The 17,006-nt window shown below is 41.2% G+C and overlaps 2 protein-coding genes and 1 long non-coding RNA gene across 3 annotated transcripts; 2 read left to right on the top strand and 1 right to left on the bottom strand.

Moving 5' to 3' along the window:
• Positions 1–2,001: 2,001 nt before the first annotated feature.
• Positions 2,002–8,286, bottom strand: LOC131239275 (histidine biosynthesis bifunctional protein hisIE, chloroplastic). The gene is made up of 5 exons (XM_058236891.1): positions 7,985–8,286; positions 6,453–6,698; positions 5,951–6,046; positions 5,629–5,783; positions 2,002–2,433 (listed from the first exon to the last, which is right to left on the bottom strand). Exons 1-5 carry the CDS (start codon positions 8,144–8,146, stop codon positions 2,217–2,219), a joined length of 876 nt encoding a protein of 291 aa, XP_058092874.1. The 5' UTR covers positions 8,147–8,286; the 3' UTR covers positions 2,002–2,216.
• A 2,336-nt stretch (positions 8,287–10,622) lies between these two features.
• Positions 10,623–15,660, top strand: LOC131239268 (small ribosomal subunit protein eS27y). Its single transcript, XM_058236885.1, has 4 exons — positions 10,623–10,767; positions 10,970–11,071; positions 14,343–14,371; positions 15,205–15,660. Exons 1-4 carry the CDS (start codon positions 10,765–10,767, stop codon positions 15,329–15,331), a joined length of 261 nt encoding a protein of 86 aa, XP_058092868.1. The 5' UTR covers positions 10,623–10,764; the 3' UTR covers positions 15,332–15,660.
• On the top strand, positions 11,078–13,887 carry LOC131239270 (uncharacterized). Its single transcript, XR_009168113.1, has 2 exons — positions 11,078–12,851; positions 12,987–13,887. It is a non-coding gene; the product is annotated as an uncharacterized LOC131239270 (long non-coding RNA).
• Positions 15,661–17,006: the final 1,346 nt, after the last annotated feature.

Genomic DNA, 17,006 nt, shown 5'->3' with positions numbered 1-17,006 from the left:
TGCAGCATAAACAAACATTAACCAACTGCATTCCACGTTTCTTCAAATTGTCGACTGTTAGGATCCGGTTCTTGGCTGCCAGCCAAGCAAAACAAATAAATTTGTTGGGGGGCAAATACTTCCATACAAAAGGGGAGGCCTGGATCTACGGGGACGGGGGAGGGCCCATTTTTGTGGAATTTGATCACAACTGTTTGTCCCCAGGCTTTCCCTATCCAGATTTACGCAGACCCAATTCATAGGTGTCCAAGCTAAATCAAGCTTGGGGCGGCCTGCCTGATCAAAGGACCAATATTGTTTTAGGTCTGGCCTGTTTGATGGGTGGACCAGTGTTCACCTGCCAGAGCTTGCCCATAGTGCAGCTAACTGATTTGAGGTCCAGCTCAGTCACACATGACTTGAATTCTGGAATGTATACAAGCATGGAGATGTCTTATAATGAGATAGTTGAGAGATTGTGGGGCTGTTTGAGTAGGTGAAAACCCCCAGAAAAGTAATCGGTACTTCTGTTCAAGGGGAGAAAAAAGTACGCATGAAAATGGATTTTCATTTCCAAGGTTTTGTTTCAAAGAATGTGTTGAATGTCGACTTCCATGACTATTGACAAGTAACTTCTATTATTTGATCATTGACCTTATAACATTTCCATAGAGAACAACACTCCATTCCTTGGTAATCTGCAGTTATCCATTTACAATGGATCTTAACTTGTTCTTAGCACTGGATCAGGTCCTGGCATCCCAATTGATGGATCCTTACTTGGGGGTGTAAACGAACCGAGCTAGCTTGGTTAGCTCGCTCGACTCGAAAAAGCTCAATTTGACTTGGTTCAAAGCTAAGTTCAAGCCGAGTTGAGCTGATTTTTTGAGCTCGAAAATGAGTTCGAGCCGAGTTTGAGCTGGCCCCAGCTTGACTTGACTCGAATCGAACCCGACTCGAATCGAACTCAGATCAAACCAGTTCGGTGACTCGGTTACTTTGATATTAATGACTCGACGAAGTGTGGCTAGTGGCAAGGAAGGTAAGTATATGAAACAAATACCCTTTTTTTCTTGATTTTTTATGTTGCTTAGAAGGTATTTGATGAAATACCTGTAAAACCACTGCTGTCGTTTTACATACAGTGAGATTTTGAAGGTGCAGTCCACGTGTTTGTGAAAATGCTGCACAGGCAAACTCGGCTCGAACTGGCCCGAGCTGCTGACCGAACTGAGCCGAGCCAAGTTCGAGCTGGGGTCAACTAGTGGCCGAGCCGAGTCGAGCTGAGGCCAGCTCGACTCGGTTCGACTCGGTGTACACCCCTATATTTACTTGTTTGCAGCACTTTTTCATTGCAGGCCGCAATTGAATGGTTCAGATCATCTAATCAGACAATTTGCCAACATAGTCCGTCTACAGCTAAAGAATCCTCTTGATGATATAGGCACCCAATAAGAAAATTGGTTTTTTACTGGGAATTCCTCTTTCTAAAGGGAGAATCCTAAAACAAGGGCATAGAAGTGTTCCTCCTTTCAGACCAAAGAAACCCAAAACATAGATATGGAAATTGAAACATAAATTCTGCAGGAAATGGGAAACCTGGACATGAGAATGACCACATCTGTTTGGTTTGGTTGGAGATTTTAAGCAGTGAAACGCGACAGTATTCATTTTTCTCATGCATTGTGCAGTCAGACATTATAAAACTTAAAACAAAAAATAATAAAAATGATACTAGCATGCAAGAGTACATGGAACTTTGCGGATTGAGTCAACTCGGACTCGGTTGAGTCCATTCTGATTCAACATTGCAAGCTAGTAGTGCAAATAGGCCCCACTCGGACGAATCATCCATGAGTCCAAGTCACATCTTGACTCAGGACTAAACGAGTCGGCCTCAGGCATCAAGTAATTTAAATAAAAAAAAAAAAACATGTGCACAAACCATTTCGGAATGATTCGGCCCCCACGTCTATGCATGGCCAACAAATCTATTGAAAGCAAGATTCGAGTGACGATCTGTGTACCAACTAAACCCCATTTTGTGGGTTTATGATTGTTTATCATTTTTTATGGAAACAAAAAGGATAAATAACAGCAATAACTTAAGAACGTACAACAAAGAAACACAAATATTTCCTGAACTAGGGATACTGTAGATGTTGTCCCATGAAAAGTTGATAAGAAAATCATGTAATGGTGGCAAGAACCGGATTGGTCCAAACCTGTTTGAAGGGCTACTGTTCCACCTGGTTGCCTGATCTTCGGCTCTTCTTTTCCTCAACGCCTGACTGAGAGAATCTGTTCCGAAGGACTTCAAGAACCTCCTCCATTTTCACGTCTTTAACGGCAAGTAGTACCATGGCATGATAAAGCACATCTGCCATCTCCGAAGCTGTCCGGGACCTATCTTCTTTGTCTTCCAAAGTCTGGCATAATTCATTTGCCTCTTCCCTGGATAAGAAGGTTTCAAGATTCAAAGGTGGGTTCTTAATTAACCGGCACATTTTCTAAAGGCAAGGTAAGAGGGTCTTATGAGATGCACCAGTCCATGCAAGTGAAACCCGTGGGCGATGGTTAGGTGAGCCTGGCTGTGCATCTGATGGGTCCCACATGGATTGGGGGTTCCCCCAAAATTCCCAGGTTCACCGATGCCATCTCTTTGTTCAATGGCCTAAAATAGATGGCTAAGAAATACACACACACACACATAATGCATAGAAAAAGGTTAGATGCTGGGAGTCCACGATCTTTCAATATGGAAGGTTTTACGGGTTGCTTGGGAACAATGGAAACTGTAAAAAAGAAATTGATTTTCACGGACATCTACTTTTCTCCTCTTTGTGGTGAAAAGTAGGTATGGAAATTGATTTCTATTTCCATAGCTCTGCTAAAAAAATGTGGATGTCCATAGAAATTTGTTTTGAGTCTTTGACCATTGATCATTTAACATTTCCATGGAGAATTACACTCCAAACCAACATGGTTATTATTAGATTCCATAGGGGATATCCACGTTTTGGATTCTCTCTATCTATTTAGGGAAATCAGCCATCTTGGTGAGGTCATGAGTTTAACGATATGGATCACCTACCAATGGACCCAATTGTACCAACTTGGAGGATCATGACACCATTCACATCCTGGTGCATTGTACACAACAGTTTTTTCTTTCCAAAAAATTGGTTTGGTATGTTTTTATTCAATGCTGGTCCATTATGTGACGGGCTTGGCTGAACAAAAGCACAACTGGAAGTAAGAGCATATAAAAACCCTAACCGAAGAAATAGAACTACAAATCCAGCAGGACTGCAGTACCATTAAGTAAATGGAAATCAACGTATAAACCCTAGATTCGTGCATTTCGGTGAAGGATCGAGGCTGTCCAACTAGTGGACCGCATATTGGAAGACTAATAGCCCAAGACTCTAGCCTGTTGAATGTTCATAACTGGTCTAATCAATCACCCATTTTCGGTCAGTCAAAAAACTTTCAGAGCAATGATCCAGGATGTCTATAAATCAGGTTAACAATACATCCAATCACTACAAAGTTCGACAACTGGCAGCCCACCCATGAGGTGGCAATTTGGCATATCAGTTAGTTCGTCTGCATTCACCCTGCTCAGCTCTCCTACAGGCAAGTTTGAAGAACTCAACAACTAATTTCAGTCTTGATGAATGCCCAAATCAAAGTCCACATAGAATCTGTGAGAACTCTGAAATTATGAGTTTTAAAAGCATATTCTTTTTTTGTTCGAATTATACATAGAAATCTAGCCTCATGAAATCTGAGTTTCTCGTTGACTCAACCTGAATCTTCAGTGAAACTAGTCAACTGGACAAATTTGAGTACGTAACGGTGTGTTGAAACATCGTTGCAGGCAGGGCTGTCAGTGGGCACGACCCATGGGGACTTTGACAAGGTGGAATAGAAGACGACACATTGCCGAATTACCTGTCCTCATGCAAGAGAAAAGCATTCACATCATCTGCCACCTGATTACAGTTAGGATGCATTTTAATGGCTGCCCATGCAGCTGATCATTGATATGGCAGGTCATGTAGATAGGATTTTTGGGAATGAAACCCAAGAGTCCACTTGGTTGAACACTTTGTGAGTTAAAAAGCCAAAGGAGCAGTCATCAAATGGTTGGCAAGGCTCTCTGCTAATAAGCAAGGTATTCCGTATCTGTTGAAGAAAAAAATTGCCCAAAAAAATCTGAAAAAATATTTTAAAAACCTAGAATAAGGTTAAATTCCAAATATGTATTTATTTTTTGTTTTGAACATGTTTGTGGTAACATAACGGTCCACTCTTTGGTGAGAGTGTTGTATCTGGTTGTCTGGTGAATTTATGAAGATGGTTACGTGTCTTTAATATTTACACATCACAATCAAGCATTAGAACTAGAAATCGGGGGAAAAAAAAAAGGTATTAATACCATATTTTTAGATTTTTTTGAAGAAATGGCCCTTGGAGCTTCTATTCACCCAAATCTCTTCAATCTACGGTTTTAATCCTAAAAACTATAGTAAGAGTGGTTGAAATTTGTTGTACAATAATCTAAAAAAGTTTTTAGAATGAGAAAAGTGGAAAAATGAAGAGAAAATAGATTTTATTTTATTTTTTTAAAAAAAAAAAGTGGTCATTTTTCGACTATTACTGGGGTAACGGTCATTATGCCCTGTAATGGCCGTTACAGCCCCCGTAACGACCAATTCGGTCTCAAAAAACCAACTGCCCTGTTTCACCCTCGTATTGCATAACGGTTACGATCGTTACCTACTCCTTTATTTTCTTTGTTTTCCTTAAAATACATCCCCAATCTCCTCCAAAACCCATCTAAACTAGGCATACCTACATTGTACCACTGTACAGACCTCCACACGTGACTGCACCACCGCACGGCCATCCGTACATCCAACCCATCTTCTCTATGTTTCCCTCTTTGATCCTTGCTCCTTTTCCTCTAAAATCCATAACCCTAAGCCTAAAACCCTCAACTCCAATCCTAGAACCTAGCTTCCCCAAAACCCTAATCATAAACCCTAACCCTAAATCATCCTAAATCTCAAAACCCTAATTCCCAAATTCTAACCTACCTAATCCAACAAACCAATTTCCTAGTTCCTAAAATTAACCCTAACCTACCAAAACCCTAGCTAGAACACGTGATTCTCTTTTTAGTAAGACTAATCCATATGCTAGATGGAAGTCCTACCTTCCATTGGTCCTAATCGACTCATATTTTGTTAGATTTGCATTGCGGGATTGTTTACGGCTTGAATTAGAACATATTTTGTTACTTGGATTCTTTAACTTTGAGATAGAATAGTTCTATTTTGTATTTTGATTGCTTTAATTAATCCATTATTTAGTTTCAACACATCATTCTAGGTTAAACCATCCGTCTTGCATCAATTACTATCCAATCTAATGGGAGAAATGGTAGCAAGAGTGAGCCTGGGGGTATCAAAAAATGTTTCGGCTATAGATAAACACAATTTAGTATGTTGTCAGTTGCTAAGGCTGTCTATGGATGCACAGTAAATTGAACTGAAAACATGTAGCTTAGGGTGCGTTTGGTTGCACAAAAATAAGACAAGCATGATACAGTATTAATAGAACTTAAATGAATTCCCATACCGGATTTTTGAGCATAGCAACTTCTCATCAAGCAATAGCCGCTTCGTCCAAGAAGGCTTTCCATTTTGAATTGCCCCTATTTCAGTTTTGCGTTGGGAAATCGTCGACTCTAATGAGTATAAACTTGTCAATGCCAAGCGATTTTCACTGGCCTCCTGCAAATGCGCCGTTCAAGAAAAATCCAGATGAAAATCAATCACCTCTCGTGAAACTGAGCTCGAATGAATAGCACGATTAGACAAAAAAGAAAGGAAAAGAAAAGGAAAAAAAAAAACCAATTGCCTGCAATGAAATTGCACTATGAGAGGTTGAGACTACAAACCTGTGGATGTTTTAAGTGATCAGATACTGACGAGAAATAGCATGTTTCCGATCCTGTGTGACAAGTTGGTCCACGAGGCTTCCCAAGATATATTATCTGAACAATGGAAATGCCAGGATAATCTAGTTAAAATGCTGAAAAAGGAAAAGAACATCAGACTAGTAGCATCGATCGAGTAGTGGTCCTGCAATCAGGGTATGATGGGTATAGGTCATTGGAACCATTCTAGAGGTGGGCCAACCATGAATGGGCCATTGGAGTAATGCCTCTTCCTCATCCAATCCTAACCATGCATCCAAGGACAGCATAGAATGATTACGTCTTAAATGCTTAGGATCATATAGAGGGGGAGACATTCTAATCGTCACAACCACCTATACATGCACCTGAACCATGGAGTAGAACTCCAATTTGTATTCTAACGGTGAATGCCACTATCCAAAAAAGAAAAAGAAAAAGAACCTAAGTAAAATCTTCGAGAACCAGCCACGAAAAGACATACAGAATCTCGGTCACAATCAAGGAAGACATCATGCACATTAATGAAGTTCATGGACGTCTCTCCCTTTGTCCACAGTGATGACCGTGATCGGCTGTAGAACGTCGCCTTTTGTGATGAAATGGTTGTCGCAAGAGCTTCTCTGTTTGCAAAGCCTTGCATCAAGATGGCTCCGGTATCCACATTCTGAGCAATCGCCACTGCCAAACCTTTGTCGTCCCATTTCACGCTATCTAACAAATTCTCAACCTAAATACACAATCAGAGAATCCATCAAAACCATAATCCTTCCAAATGCATTGAAAGGTGCCAAAAAATCCTAAGCTGATGCAGTATGAATTCTCTAGCTTATATGTGTCCCAAGAAGGCCACCGTGCATTGCCCATAGCCCAGTATCACCTTGATCGGCTATCCATTTTGCATCCCTTAACTGTACAGCTGTGATTGTCCGATCATAGGTATTTTCAGTTCATGGGCAATCAATCATGGATTCCTCCTATTAAACGGTCTCCTTTGATCATAGGTGGTCTTGCATGCAACCCACAATGACATTTGTACTGTGATAAGGTAAGGGGTTGTTTGGATGCCTGTAAATGGGGCAAGTTGTAAATGATTTACACGGAAATCATTTACATTCTGCGTTTGGATGACCTTTTTTGCCTGTAAATGCTTTACAGCATCTAACCCCATCTCATTCACTGGCAAAAAAAGGTGGGATTTCATTTACAGGCTCTCCATTTACAGCGTAACAGCTATATTTTCAAAAATTGGCACTCCATTTACAGGACTTAAACCATTTATCAGGCCTAACAGCTATATTTTCAAAATTTGGCACTCCATTTACAGGACTTAAACCATTTATCGGCTAAGACAATCATTTACGTGTGAATCATCTACAACTTACAGCCAAACAAGATAAGTTGTAAATGGTTTACCCCAGTAAATCATTTACCACTTAAATCATTTACAGGCATCCAAACGACCCCTAAGAAGAATCCTCACGATACAAATCCTAATTTCCAACAAGAAGGATTGCTAGAGTTATCTGATAGTAGTCTGAGGGCCCTCCATGTGGACCCTCACCAACAGGATCCATTCATCTAGTGGGATTTTCATGAACGGCTCAGAGCACAAAACCCACATCATCAGAAGATCAAGACTGCCCATTTAATGCATGTTTTCTAGCAGAATGCAAAATGAGAGCTTATGGTTATAACCATCGGATTTGCAGGCCATCGTTCAGCTGGCCCCACTAGCCGTCCCATCTGCATGCGATCCACAGCCAATCTCACTAGGCGGGGCTAGCAGGTTATCCGATCAGTGGAACAGTCTCTCCATGGGCCATCCATCATGATCAGACCAACTGCATGAACCGTCCCGATCGTGAACAACGAGTCACCTGGGGACTACAATTCCGGGTAGTCCAAAGGACTACTAGTAGTTTCCGTTTCTTCCTTGAAAGGGGAAAATGAGGGGGGAGTGGCAGATTCATAAAAATGTAGCGGAAATCAGGGTCTTTTCAGGTCTGAGAGTACCTTTGATTGGAGGAGGAGTTCTTTCCCTGATTTCTGCGAGTCTCTCTCCATAGAAGCTGACACGGAGAGGCAGTTCTTCTTGCTGTCTGTATGGGAAAACGAAGAACGAAAATCTCTGCCTGGAAATCTCAGAGACGCGAGTTGGAATGAAGAGACCGCCATTGGACTCGCGTATTTACGATCTGTAACGTATAAAATACGTAGGATATGCGCTTTATACGAATTCGAGTATGAAGCTGGTCTCTCTCGCTCTTCTTCTCTCCCGCTGTTGTAGAGGGGCTGAGAAAAAGGAGAATGGAGATTGCATACTCTGCAGTGTATTTGATACCCCGAACCAGGAATCAGATTACATACTGAGTAAACACTGTGGGGCCCACCTAGGAAGTATATATCTTATCCACGCCGTCCATCCGTTTTTCCAGATCATTTTATGGAATCATTCAAAAATTTAACCATATCCAAATCTCAAGAGGACTACACAACAGGAAACAGTGGGATAATCGTCCACCGTTGAAACCTTCTTAGGCTGGCAGTGATGTTTCTTCGTCATCTAATCTTTTCACAAGGCCATATAGATGAAGGGAAAACAAAAATATTTGCTTGATTTAAAATTTCGTTGGCCCTCACGAAGTTTTCAACGGTAGACGTTCAAATTCACATTGTTTCCTATGGTGTGGTCCACTTGAGATTTGAATATGCTACGATATTGAGATCATGCCGTGAAATGATAAAAATGATACGGAAAAACTGATGGACGGCGTGGATAATACACATACATCACGTGGCTCACAGTTTACTCATTCTACTCCTGCTCCCCCCAACTAGTGCTGTGGGCGGGACCTGACTGTGGGCCCACCTTTATTTATGCATTGTATATCCAGGCCTTCTATCTGTTTTTACAGCTTATTTTATCGCATGGTAAAAAAATGAAGCAGATACAAAATCTAGGTGGACCACACAATAAGAAACAGTTGTCATTCAACGTTCATTCACCATTAAAAACCTTATGATGTCTACCATGATGTTTATTGCCATCCTAACCCATTGATAAGGCCACACAGATAGACTAGGATGAAATGAAAAAACAAATATCAGCTTGATCCAAAACTTTTGTAACCCACAGAAAAGTTTTAATGGTCAATAATCACTGTTACATATTGGGGTGGTCCACCTGAAATTTTTGTTTGCTTACTATTTTTTATCCTAAAATAAGTTGAAAAACAGATGAACCGTGTGTATATATAATTCATACATCAAGGTGGGCCATATGATCAGGTCCCACCACATGGCAGGTTCAAGTGGAAGCCAAGCCCCTAACTTGCATCCATAGCATAGATGAATACTGATTGTTGAGCAATCCTAACCCTTGATTTGTGGACATTTGTTTGCCAAATTAGGACCATTGGATACTTTTCATTTTTGATCGTCCAATCAATGTCCGCATTGCTTATTTTTTTTAAAGAACACATCTACACTGAAACACATAACATGGCCAGTTTAATTCAAGTTAATTAAATACCAGGTATGCATTTCCTGATAACTCTAAGTGAGGGGCGTCCAAACAAGGGCCAAAGCCAGCCCAAAACTTAAGACCCAAAGCTAAAAAGCTCAAGCTCAGACCAGCCCAGCCTAGCATGGACTCGTACTATAGGCTCAAGCTCAAGCCTAAAAATTGTTTGGGCCTGCTAGTCCCAAGGCTTCCGGATCCAAGATGGTGGATCCCTAACTGTGGGGCCCACTGTGATGCATGTGCCTTACATCCATGCCAATCCATCCATTTTGACAGCTTATTTTAGGGCATGATCCCAAAATGGATCAGATCCAAATCTTAGGTGGACTATACAACAGATATCAGTCATGATTGAATGTCCACCATTAAAAATTTCATGGGCCCACCTGAATGTTTATTTGCAATCCAAGCCGTTGATAATGTCACAAAGACCTGAATAAACAGACCACACAAATAACAGCTTGATTCAAAACTTTTGTGGCCCACCGTAAACTTTATCATGGTCCACTTGAGATTTGGTCTGCTTCATTTATGGGATCATTTTCTTAAAATGAGATTTCGAAATTTAAGCCGACGGATATAAAGAACATACATGATGGTGGGCCCCACGGTCTGGTATCCCAACCACCTCAGCTTTTGACACAAGTGGGCCATACGGCAGGAAACAATGGCAGTGAGATACCCACCGTTGAAACCTTTCAGGGCCCACCGCGATCTTTAGATGCTATCTACCCAATTTATTAGGTGATTTCCACTTGGATGAAGGTAAAACACTGTAATCCAAAACTTCCCTCACCCTTCGTAAGGTTTCAACGGTGGGTGTTCAATCCTCATTCGTGTGATCCACTGAGTTTTAGATCTCTCTCATGCTTAGGCTTACGTTCTAAAATGAGATGACGAGACGGATGGACGGACTGGATATGACACGAAATTGTGGTGTGGCCCACGGACCTTTGGGTTACTGGGAAGTCGTGTAACCCCGGCAAGTCGCGTCCCCATGCAAAGTGTCAACGTGGCACGAGGATCTCTCTCCAGGACTCCCCGCACGAGTGTGTGCTGGAAACCTTAAGAAAGCAAATAACCAACGGCCGGATCTAAATCCTTTCCATCCGACGGCAAATAACCCTCGACTACTTTACTATAAATACCATTCTTCTCGGGTATCTCTGTCTCTCGGCTTCTTTTCAGCGGCAGCTCTTTACTCGGAGATATTTCTAGGGTTTGCAAAAGTCTGCTAAAAGCTCCCTCTTCTCTCTCAACCCAATCCAAGATGGTGAGATATCGGATTCCAGGGTTTTCCAGGGATTGATTTCTTAGGGTTTCTAGTGCTTGTTCTTTAAATCTTAGCTGTTTTTTCTTTATTCCTCTTGGTTCCACCATTTGCTCTTTTCTTTTGCAGATTATCTTTTTAGGGTTTGAGTTTTCGGGGTTGTAGTTTCTAACGGTTGGATTTTTTTCTTATTGGGATCTCGCAGGTTCTTCCTAACGACATCGATCTGCTGAATCCTCCGGCGGAGCTTGAGAAGAAGAGGCACAAGCTCAAGCGTCTCGTGCAGTCACCGAATTCCTTTTTCATGGTAATTTTTATGTTTTTGTTGTTATTTTGTATTCGCATTTTGAATTCTCGGAATAGCTGATTTTGTCGATGAGGAAGATGAGTAGATTGATACTGTATACGAACACGTGGCAGACGTTTGTTTGGGAGATCGGTACCCCTTGTCTGTAGTGGCCCTCATCATGCGTTGGCCAGGACCTGAGAAGCTGGCATCCTAACTGCTCGATTGAATGGAGCAAGTGACGTTCAACTGAATGTTTTGGAATGCCCTATCTGCCTTTTCTTGACCATGGCAGCCTCAATTCATGGGCCATGACTGAAAAAAGGCCAATTGTATGATTAATGCATACCTAAAGGGGAATGCAAATAGATCAAAGAAAAGAAGAAAGAGATTGCGGGAGAGAACCTAACAATCCTCTAGCTGAATGCTAGTGACTGAGGAAACCATCTCTCCAAATCTTCTACTAAATAAAACCAAAGAAAAAAAAAAACATGAAAACTGAAATTTTTACTAAATAACAATAACAATAATAATAATAATAATAATGCACTATACCTCCATAACATAGCCTTATATAGGTTCACGAAAAAAAAGAAGCCCTGATAATAAAAAATGAACAAAGGTGCCCCTAAGTCCCGTCACGAGCCTTCAGTAAATGGGTCATATCTCACCCAAACAACCTTGGAATTACATGATCTTGGGCTCGTTTGAACGCTTACTCAACAAGCTATCAAATGAGGACCAATTTTGTGTCATTCCAACATCGTTAGATGCCTCAAAAGTAGCCTGCAACAGAAAGTGATGAAAATACAAGATAAATTTTATTAACTAAATCATGACTCAACTTCACCCTAAAGACTAATTAATTAAATAAAACCTATGAAATTAATGACCATATGATTGTTCCCATAGACCCAGAATTTAAGTTGACTGTCGTTCTCATCAAAATTTGGTCCAAATCATCAGTCAAGACAATTCGATTGGTAGGATTGATCAGATTTTAGATCAACCAGCTTGTGTGGCCATTTGGTTGCATCAATTCCCTCAGGCTTCGAAAAGAACTCATCCTCAAGTTCAAATTGGCGGATGCGCAGTTTGTGCATGATACAACATTTAAATACGCCATATTTTCTTTTGCTTCTTGTTAGTCCTTCATGTTCTAGGTGTTGATTGGGGCCCTTTTGTCATGGTCGGCTTCTGATTTGCATACCTTGATTGGTGTTGCGATGGTACAATTGTGTGGACCTCCATAGAGTTGCCACTATGATCGGAGCACTGTCCATCTCTGTGACCACTGGGTCATACATATCTATTAAACCTTCAGTCTCTTCAATTGGGTCATTCGTCAATTATCTTTTAGCTTGACCTGAACTTCCTCCAATCTAGCTGTTGGTCCATCCCCATCCATGGATTGATCAAGCAATCCAACGGAGGATTCCTCTTGGATCGCCACATTGTCTGCAATCACATTATCCTCACAAACTCTAGATACAATAGATTGAAGTCCATAGTGCCTTTCTCCTTCAATCAAGGTCCAAAGCAAGCTCTCATTGCCTCGTTGAGTTCCTTGAATTTTTTTTCGCAATTTCTTCTGTTAATGCTCAAATATTCTTCTTGAGGTCCTGTGGATTCTGCTTCTTCATCTCTTTTGCTATTGTTGACAGAAGATACTTTTGAGCAGCCAACATGTTGCTGCTGTCCTTCAAAATATTGAAAGGGTTATTGAAAGAAATTTCCATGAGACACGTATGAAGATGGGTAAAGACTCGGGGCAATATGAGGGACAATCATGATAGTCGAGGTAACTTGGATAAGAATAATTTGAAGGATATGGAGGGAATTGTGAGTCTGGCGAGGGATAATTATGTGAGGTGTATGAACATATCCCTGTCCATGTCATCTCAAGGAAAGAACATGTGCTGAACTTTTGGCTTAGGTTGTAGGTCTAAGCATTGTGGGAAGGAAGCAAAAAGGAAAAGAGAGAAGGGATGATGAAGGATTGAAGAAAAGGGGAAAGATGAAAGGGAGGGATTGAGATGTGGATATTATCTTATTTCAGTTTACCAAGACAAGAACTTGCTCTGATTTCTTCTTCTTTTTTTTCTTTTTTCTTTTTTGAGGGAGAGAGATCTATGATGGCAATTACTGTAAACCCCAAAAGGGGATGCAGATGATCAAAGAAAAAAAGAAAGAGATTGTGGGAAAGAACTCAACAACCCTATAGCTGAATGCTAGAGACTGGAAAACCCTCTCTCCAAGTCTTCTCTGGAAATAACATGGAAACTGAATTTTTTTTATCAATAATTATGGTAATAATGCATTACACCTCCATAACATAGCTATATAGGTTTAAAAGAAAAATAAAATAAAATAAAAGCCCTAATGAGAGCCCCTAAAGCCTGTCACTACCATATGGCCCTTGTGCAAATGGGCCATATCTCACCCACACGGCGTCAAAACTGCATGATCTTGGGCTTGTTTAAAAACTTAGTAAGCCATCAAATGGGATCAATTTTGTGTCATTTAGATGATGTATGAGACACTTTGATGCCCCAAAAGTGGTCACTTGCCAGCCAAATAAGTGACAGAAATACAAAAAAGATTTTAGTAACTAAATCATGACTCTCACCTCCAAAGACTAATTAAATAAATAAAACCGATGAAATTGATGATGCATATTGATCCCATTGTCCCACAATTTAAATTGACCTTTGATCCCATTCAATCGGCCATCACCATCAGCGTCAACATCAATCAAGACAATCTGAATGGTAGGATTGATCAGATTTTAGTTCAACCAGCTTATGTGGTCAGTTGGTTGCATCATCCTAACTGTTTATAAAATGGGGCCTGATTAATGGGCGGCTGTCATTTCTGTACTCAGAATTGGCGGTTTGGATTGTGCTGTATGCCAATCTTTTATGGCCATGGCCACTTGTGCACAGCCATGGAATGACCTGTCTGTCGAGTGCACTGGTGAAAACTCATTTGCAAAGGGCGTATTTGATGTTGTTTCCACTGATTCAGTTGATTTGGGACCAGTTACTCCATAGAAATGGGGCCTGATTGGCAGCAGTCTCCTGTCATTTTTTATTTAAAGTGAGTGGTTTGGATCAAGCTACCTGCCTGATTTTTCAGCCAGGGTTATTGACAATGTGCCCTACCAAGATTATCCTTGTTTGCGAAGTCCCCACGGAGAATTCATGATGTGGGTGCAGTTATTGTTCTGCTTTATTGAATTTATTCAGAAAGATTGGATGTGATAACACTCCCTTTTCTTTTCCTGTTACAGGATGTGAAATGCCAGGGGTGCTTCAACATGTAAGTCCATCATCTTGATTTGTTTATTTATTTCGATTTGGCCTCTTCTTCTTCTTTTTTCTTCTGTCGATCTTGCTTTTGGGACGTTTATGGTATTTTTGGCATGACATGTATGTTTGCCTCGAGCTAAAATTCTAAACAGCCCAAGTTACAGCCCCCACCATTGATGGCATCCACTGGGACATGATCCTAACCATTTGATTAATGTTTCTTTGCTTCGGCACTGCTGACCTCTATTTAGCTGTTAGTCTGATTGCCATTAAGAGAGTTGTACACGAACCGAGTTAGCTTGGTTAACTCACTCGACTCAGAAAAGCTCAACTTGGGTTCGAGCTGATTTTTTAAGCTTGAAAAAATTTTTGAGCTGAGTCCGAACCTGGCTCAGAACTTGACTCAGTTCGAATCGATTCGACTCAGATTGGGTTCACTTAATATAAATATTTTGTGTGTGTGTGTGTATATATATATATATATATATATATATAACCCTAAAACCTAAACTCAAATGCTCTCGAAAGTCGAGAGCTCCAACTTGGCTCGAGCTGCTGACCAAGCTGAGCTGGGCTGCCCAGTCAGGCTCAAGGACTGAGTTGAGCTGAGTTCGAGCTGGGGTGGCCTGCTGGCCGAGCTGAGCCAAGCTGAGCTGAGCTGGGCCAAGCTCGAGTCGGTTCGACTTGTGTACAGCTCTAGCCATTAATTGGATCTGTGAGATTTGTGCAATCTTTGCGAATTTTAGTTGCCATTATTACGTGACTATTCCTCCTCTCTCTCTCCCTTTGTTTTTTGCCAAAATTTTTCATTATTTCTATTGGCGTTTGTTTTTATTGCTGCAGAACCACTGTTTTTAGCCACTCCCAGACTGTTGTGGTCTGTGGCAACTGCCAGACCGTCTTGTGTCAGCCTACGGGAGGGCGTGCAAGACTCACCGAAGGATGCTCTTTTAGGAGGAAGGGTGATTGAGGGTGTTACACTGATCTGTTTTGACCTTCCTCATCATCATCTTATAGTCGAGTTAGTATGAGTTAGCATGCTTTCCGAGCATGAGGCGTCTTTTGCTTTATTCTGATGGTTTGTTTGCACTTTGGGATGTGCCTTTGTCTGTCCCCATATATGATGGTTATTTAGTTTTGTTTTGCCATGTTTTGTTTTTGCAAATTGCTTGGAGTACCAAAACATTTTCCCACCTTATGAGATAACACTAGTGGCATGATGGTTATTGGCATCTGAATATTCCTCGTGCGATTCTGTTTCATCACATACATTTTGGGGTTTTAATCTCCCTTCATTTGCCATCTTGTTTATGCTTGCATATATATGACCGGCCGAATCACCTTAGGTTTCATGTAGTTTCTTTGTGCTTTGCATTCTCTCCTTGGATATGCACGCCTGGAAATGCTTTGGATGTTTCGCCGAGAGCTTTAGCTGATTTTGGAAACTGTTAAGAGGGAAATAGACAATGACAAGTTACAATTTATTCCTGCCGAAATGGTCAGGACTACTACAGTAGACACGCCATGGTGTTGGTATGTGCAGGATCGAAGTCTCTTGGCTGCCGGGAAAAGGTAATTGGAGGGAAGTTCCTCGTTTTGCGGCTGCCTTTGCCTTTGCATGTGTGGATCTTCCATAAGATATAACTTATTTATCAGTTACACTGCCTCTCGTTATTCCTATAAATCCACGAATTATGAATGGTTCAAAACTCAGGCAGACCAGCCCATGGGAAACAGTTGGGATGGATCCTCCGTCATTAATTGTGTAGGGCCCACTGTCGTGTCTATATTTTTGAAAGCATTTTTCAAAAATACTGCTTAAAAAAACTTAGGTGGGTCTAACGCATGGTGAAATGCTCACCAGAACCCGTGAATTATTTTTTTATTTTTGTTTTTGAGAAATCTCACGTGATATGATCACAATCTGAATGGTCCAATGATAAGTCACCTAATGAAACCCTTAGGGCCCAATGGTTAGCCCTATCCTAAAATCTGGTGGGCCATGGTAAAGCGAGGGAATTTCCATCATTGATTTTCACCGGGGCCCACATGAGTTGCAAAACAACTTGATCTAACCTTTAGGGCCCAAAGGTTAGCCCTATCCTAAAATCTGGCGGGCCATAGTAAAGTGAGAGGGAATTTCCATCATTGATTTCAACCGGGCCCCACGTGAGTAAAAAAAAAAAAACCACTTGGATCTTTTGCCCTACACTTGAGCTGGATGAAGGGCGTGAACGGTCCTAGGCCTATATTGCATATAAACATGAATGACACGAGTTCTCAAAAGTTCTCCTGAGAACCGGTTCTCTCAGGTGAGCATCGGCTCCTAATACATGAATTTGTCACCCAACGGGGTTACCAACCGGAGTGCTGAATCAGATTTTAGCTTATTGGGATAAAGGCCAAACGAGGGGCTTTGTGCTTGATGGATGTAGTGGATGTCATGCATGTGGAGTCGCTCCATACAAAATCTAACCCAAACAGTAGATTTATGGATCATTTGCACTTTTAAAAATCTCTATGAGATATCCTCTACTGTGTTGAGCCCTGTTCCTATTTTGTTTGAGAGAGAGAGAGAGAGAGAGAGAGAGAGATTCACTTCTTGACGGATTGGATAATAGAAAGACGTGGGCGTCATAATGCTC

This window comes from Magnolia sinica, chromosome 3 (genome assembly GCF_029962835.1).
Source record: "Magnolia sinica isolate HGM2019 chromosome 3, MsV1, whole genome shotgun sequence".
In the NCBI taxonomy this organism is placed as follows: Eukaryota; Viridiplantae; Streptophyta; class Magnoliopsida; order Magnoliales; family Magnoliaceae; genus Magnolia; species Magnolia sinica.
This window is presented reverse-complemented; position numbering and strand designations above follow the sequence as displayed.

Coding starts and splice junctions, on each gene's coding strand:
- LOC131239275 (XM_058236891.1), bottom strand. CDS start 8,146: ATGGCGGTCTCTTCATTCCAACTCGCGTCTCTGAGATTTCCAGGCAGA. Junction 6,047..6,452: donor TTGATTGTGACCGAGATTCT/GTATGTCTTTTC, acceptor TCCATTGTTCAG/ATAATATATCTTGGGAAGCC. Junction 5,784..5,950: donor ATCACTTAAAACATCCACAG/GTTTGTAGTCTC, acceptor GCGCATTTGCAG/GAGGCCAGTGAAAATCGCTT.
- LOC131239268 (XM_058236885.1), top strand. Junction 11,072..14,342: donor CACCGAATTCCTTTTTCATG/GTAATTTTTATG, acceptor TTCCTGTTACAG/GATGTGAAATGCCAGGGGTG. Junction 14,372..15,204: donor TGCCAGGGGTGCTTCAACAT/GTAAGTCCATCA, acceptor TTATTGCTGCAG/AACCACTGTTTTTAGCCACT.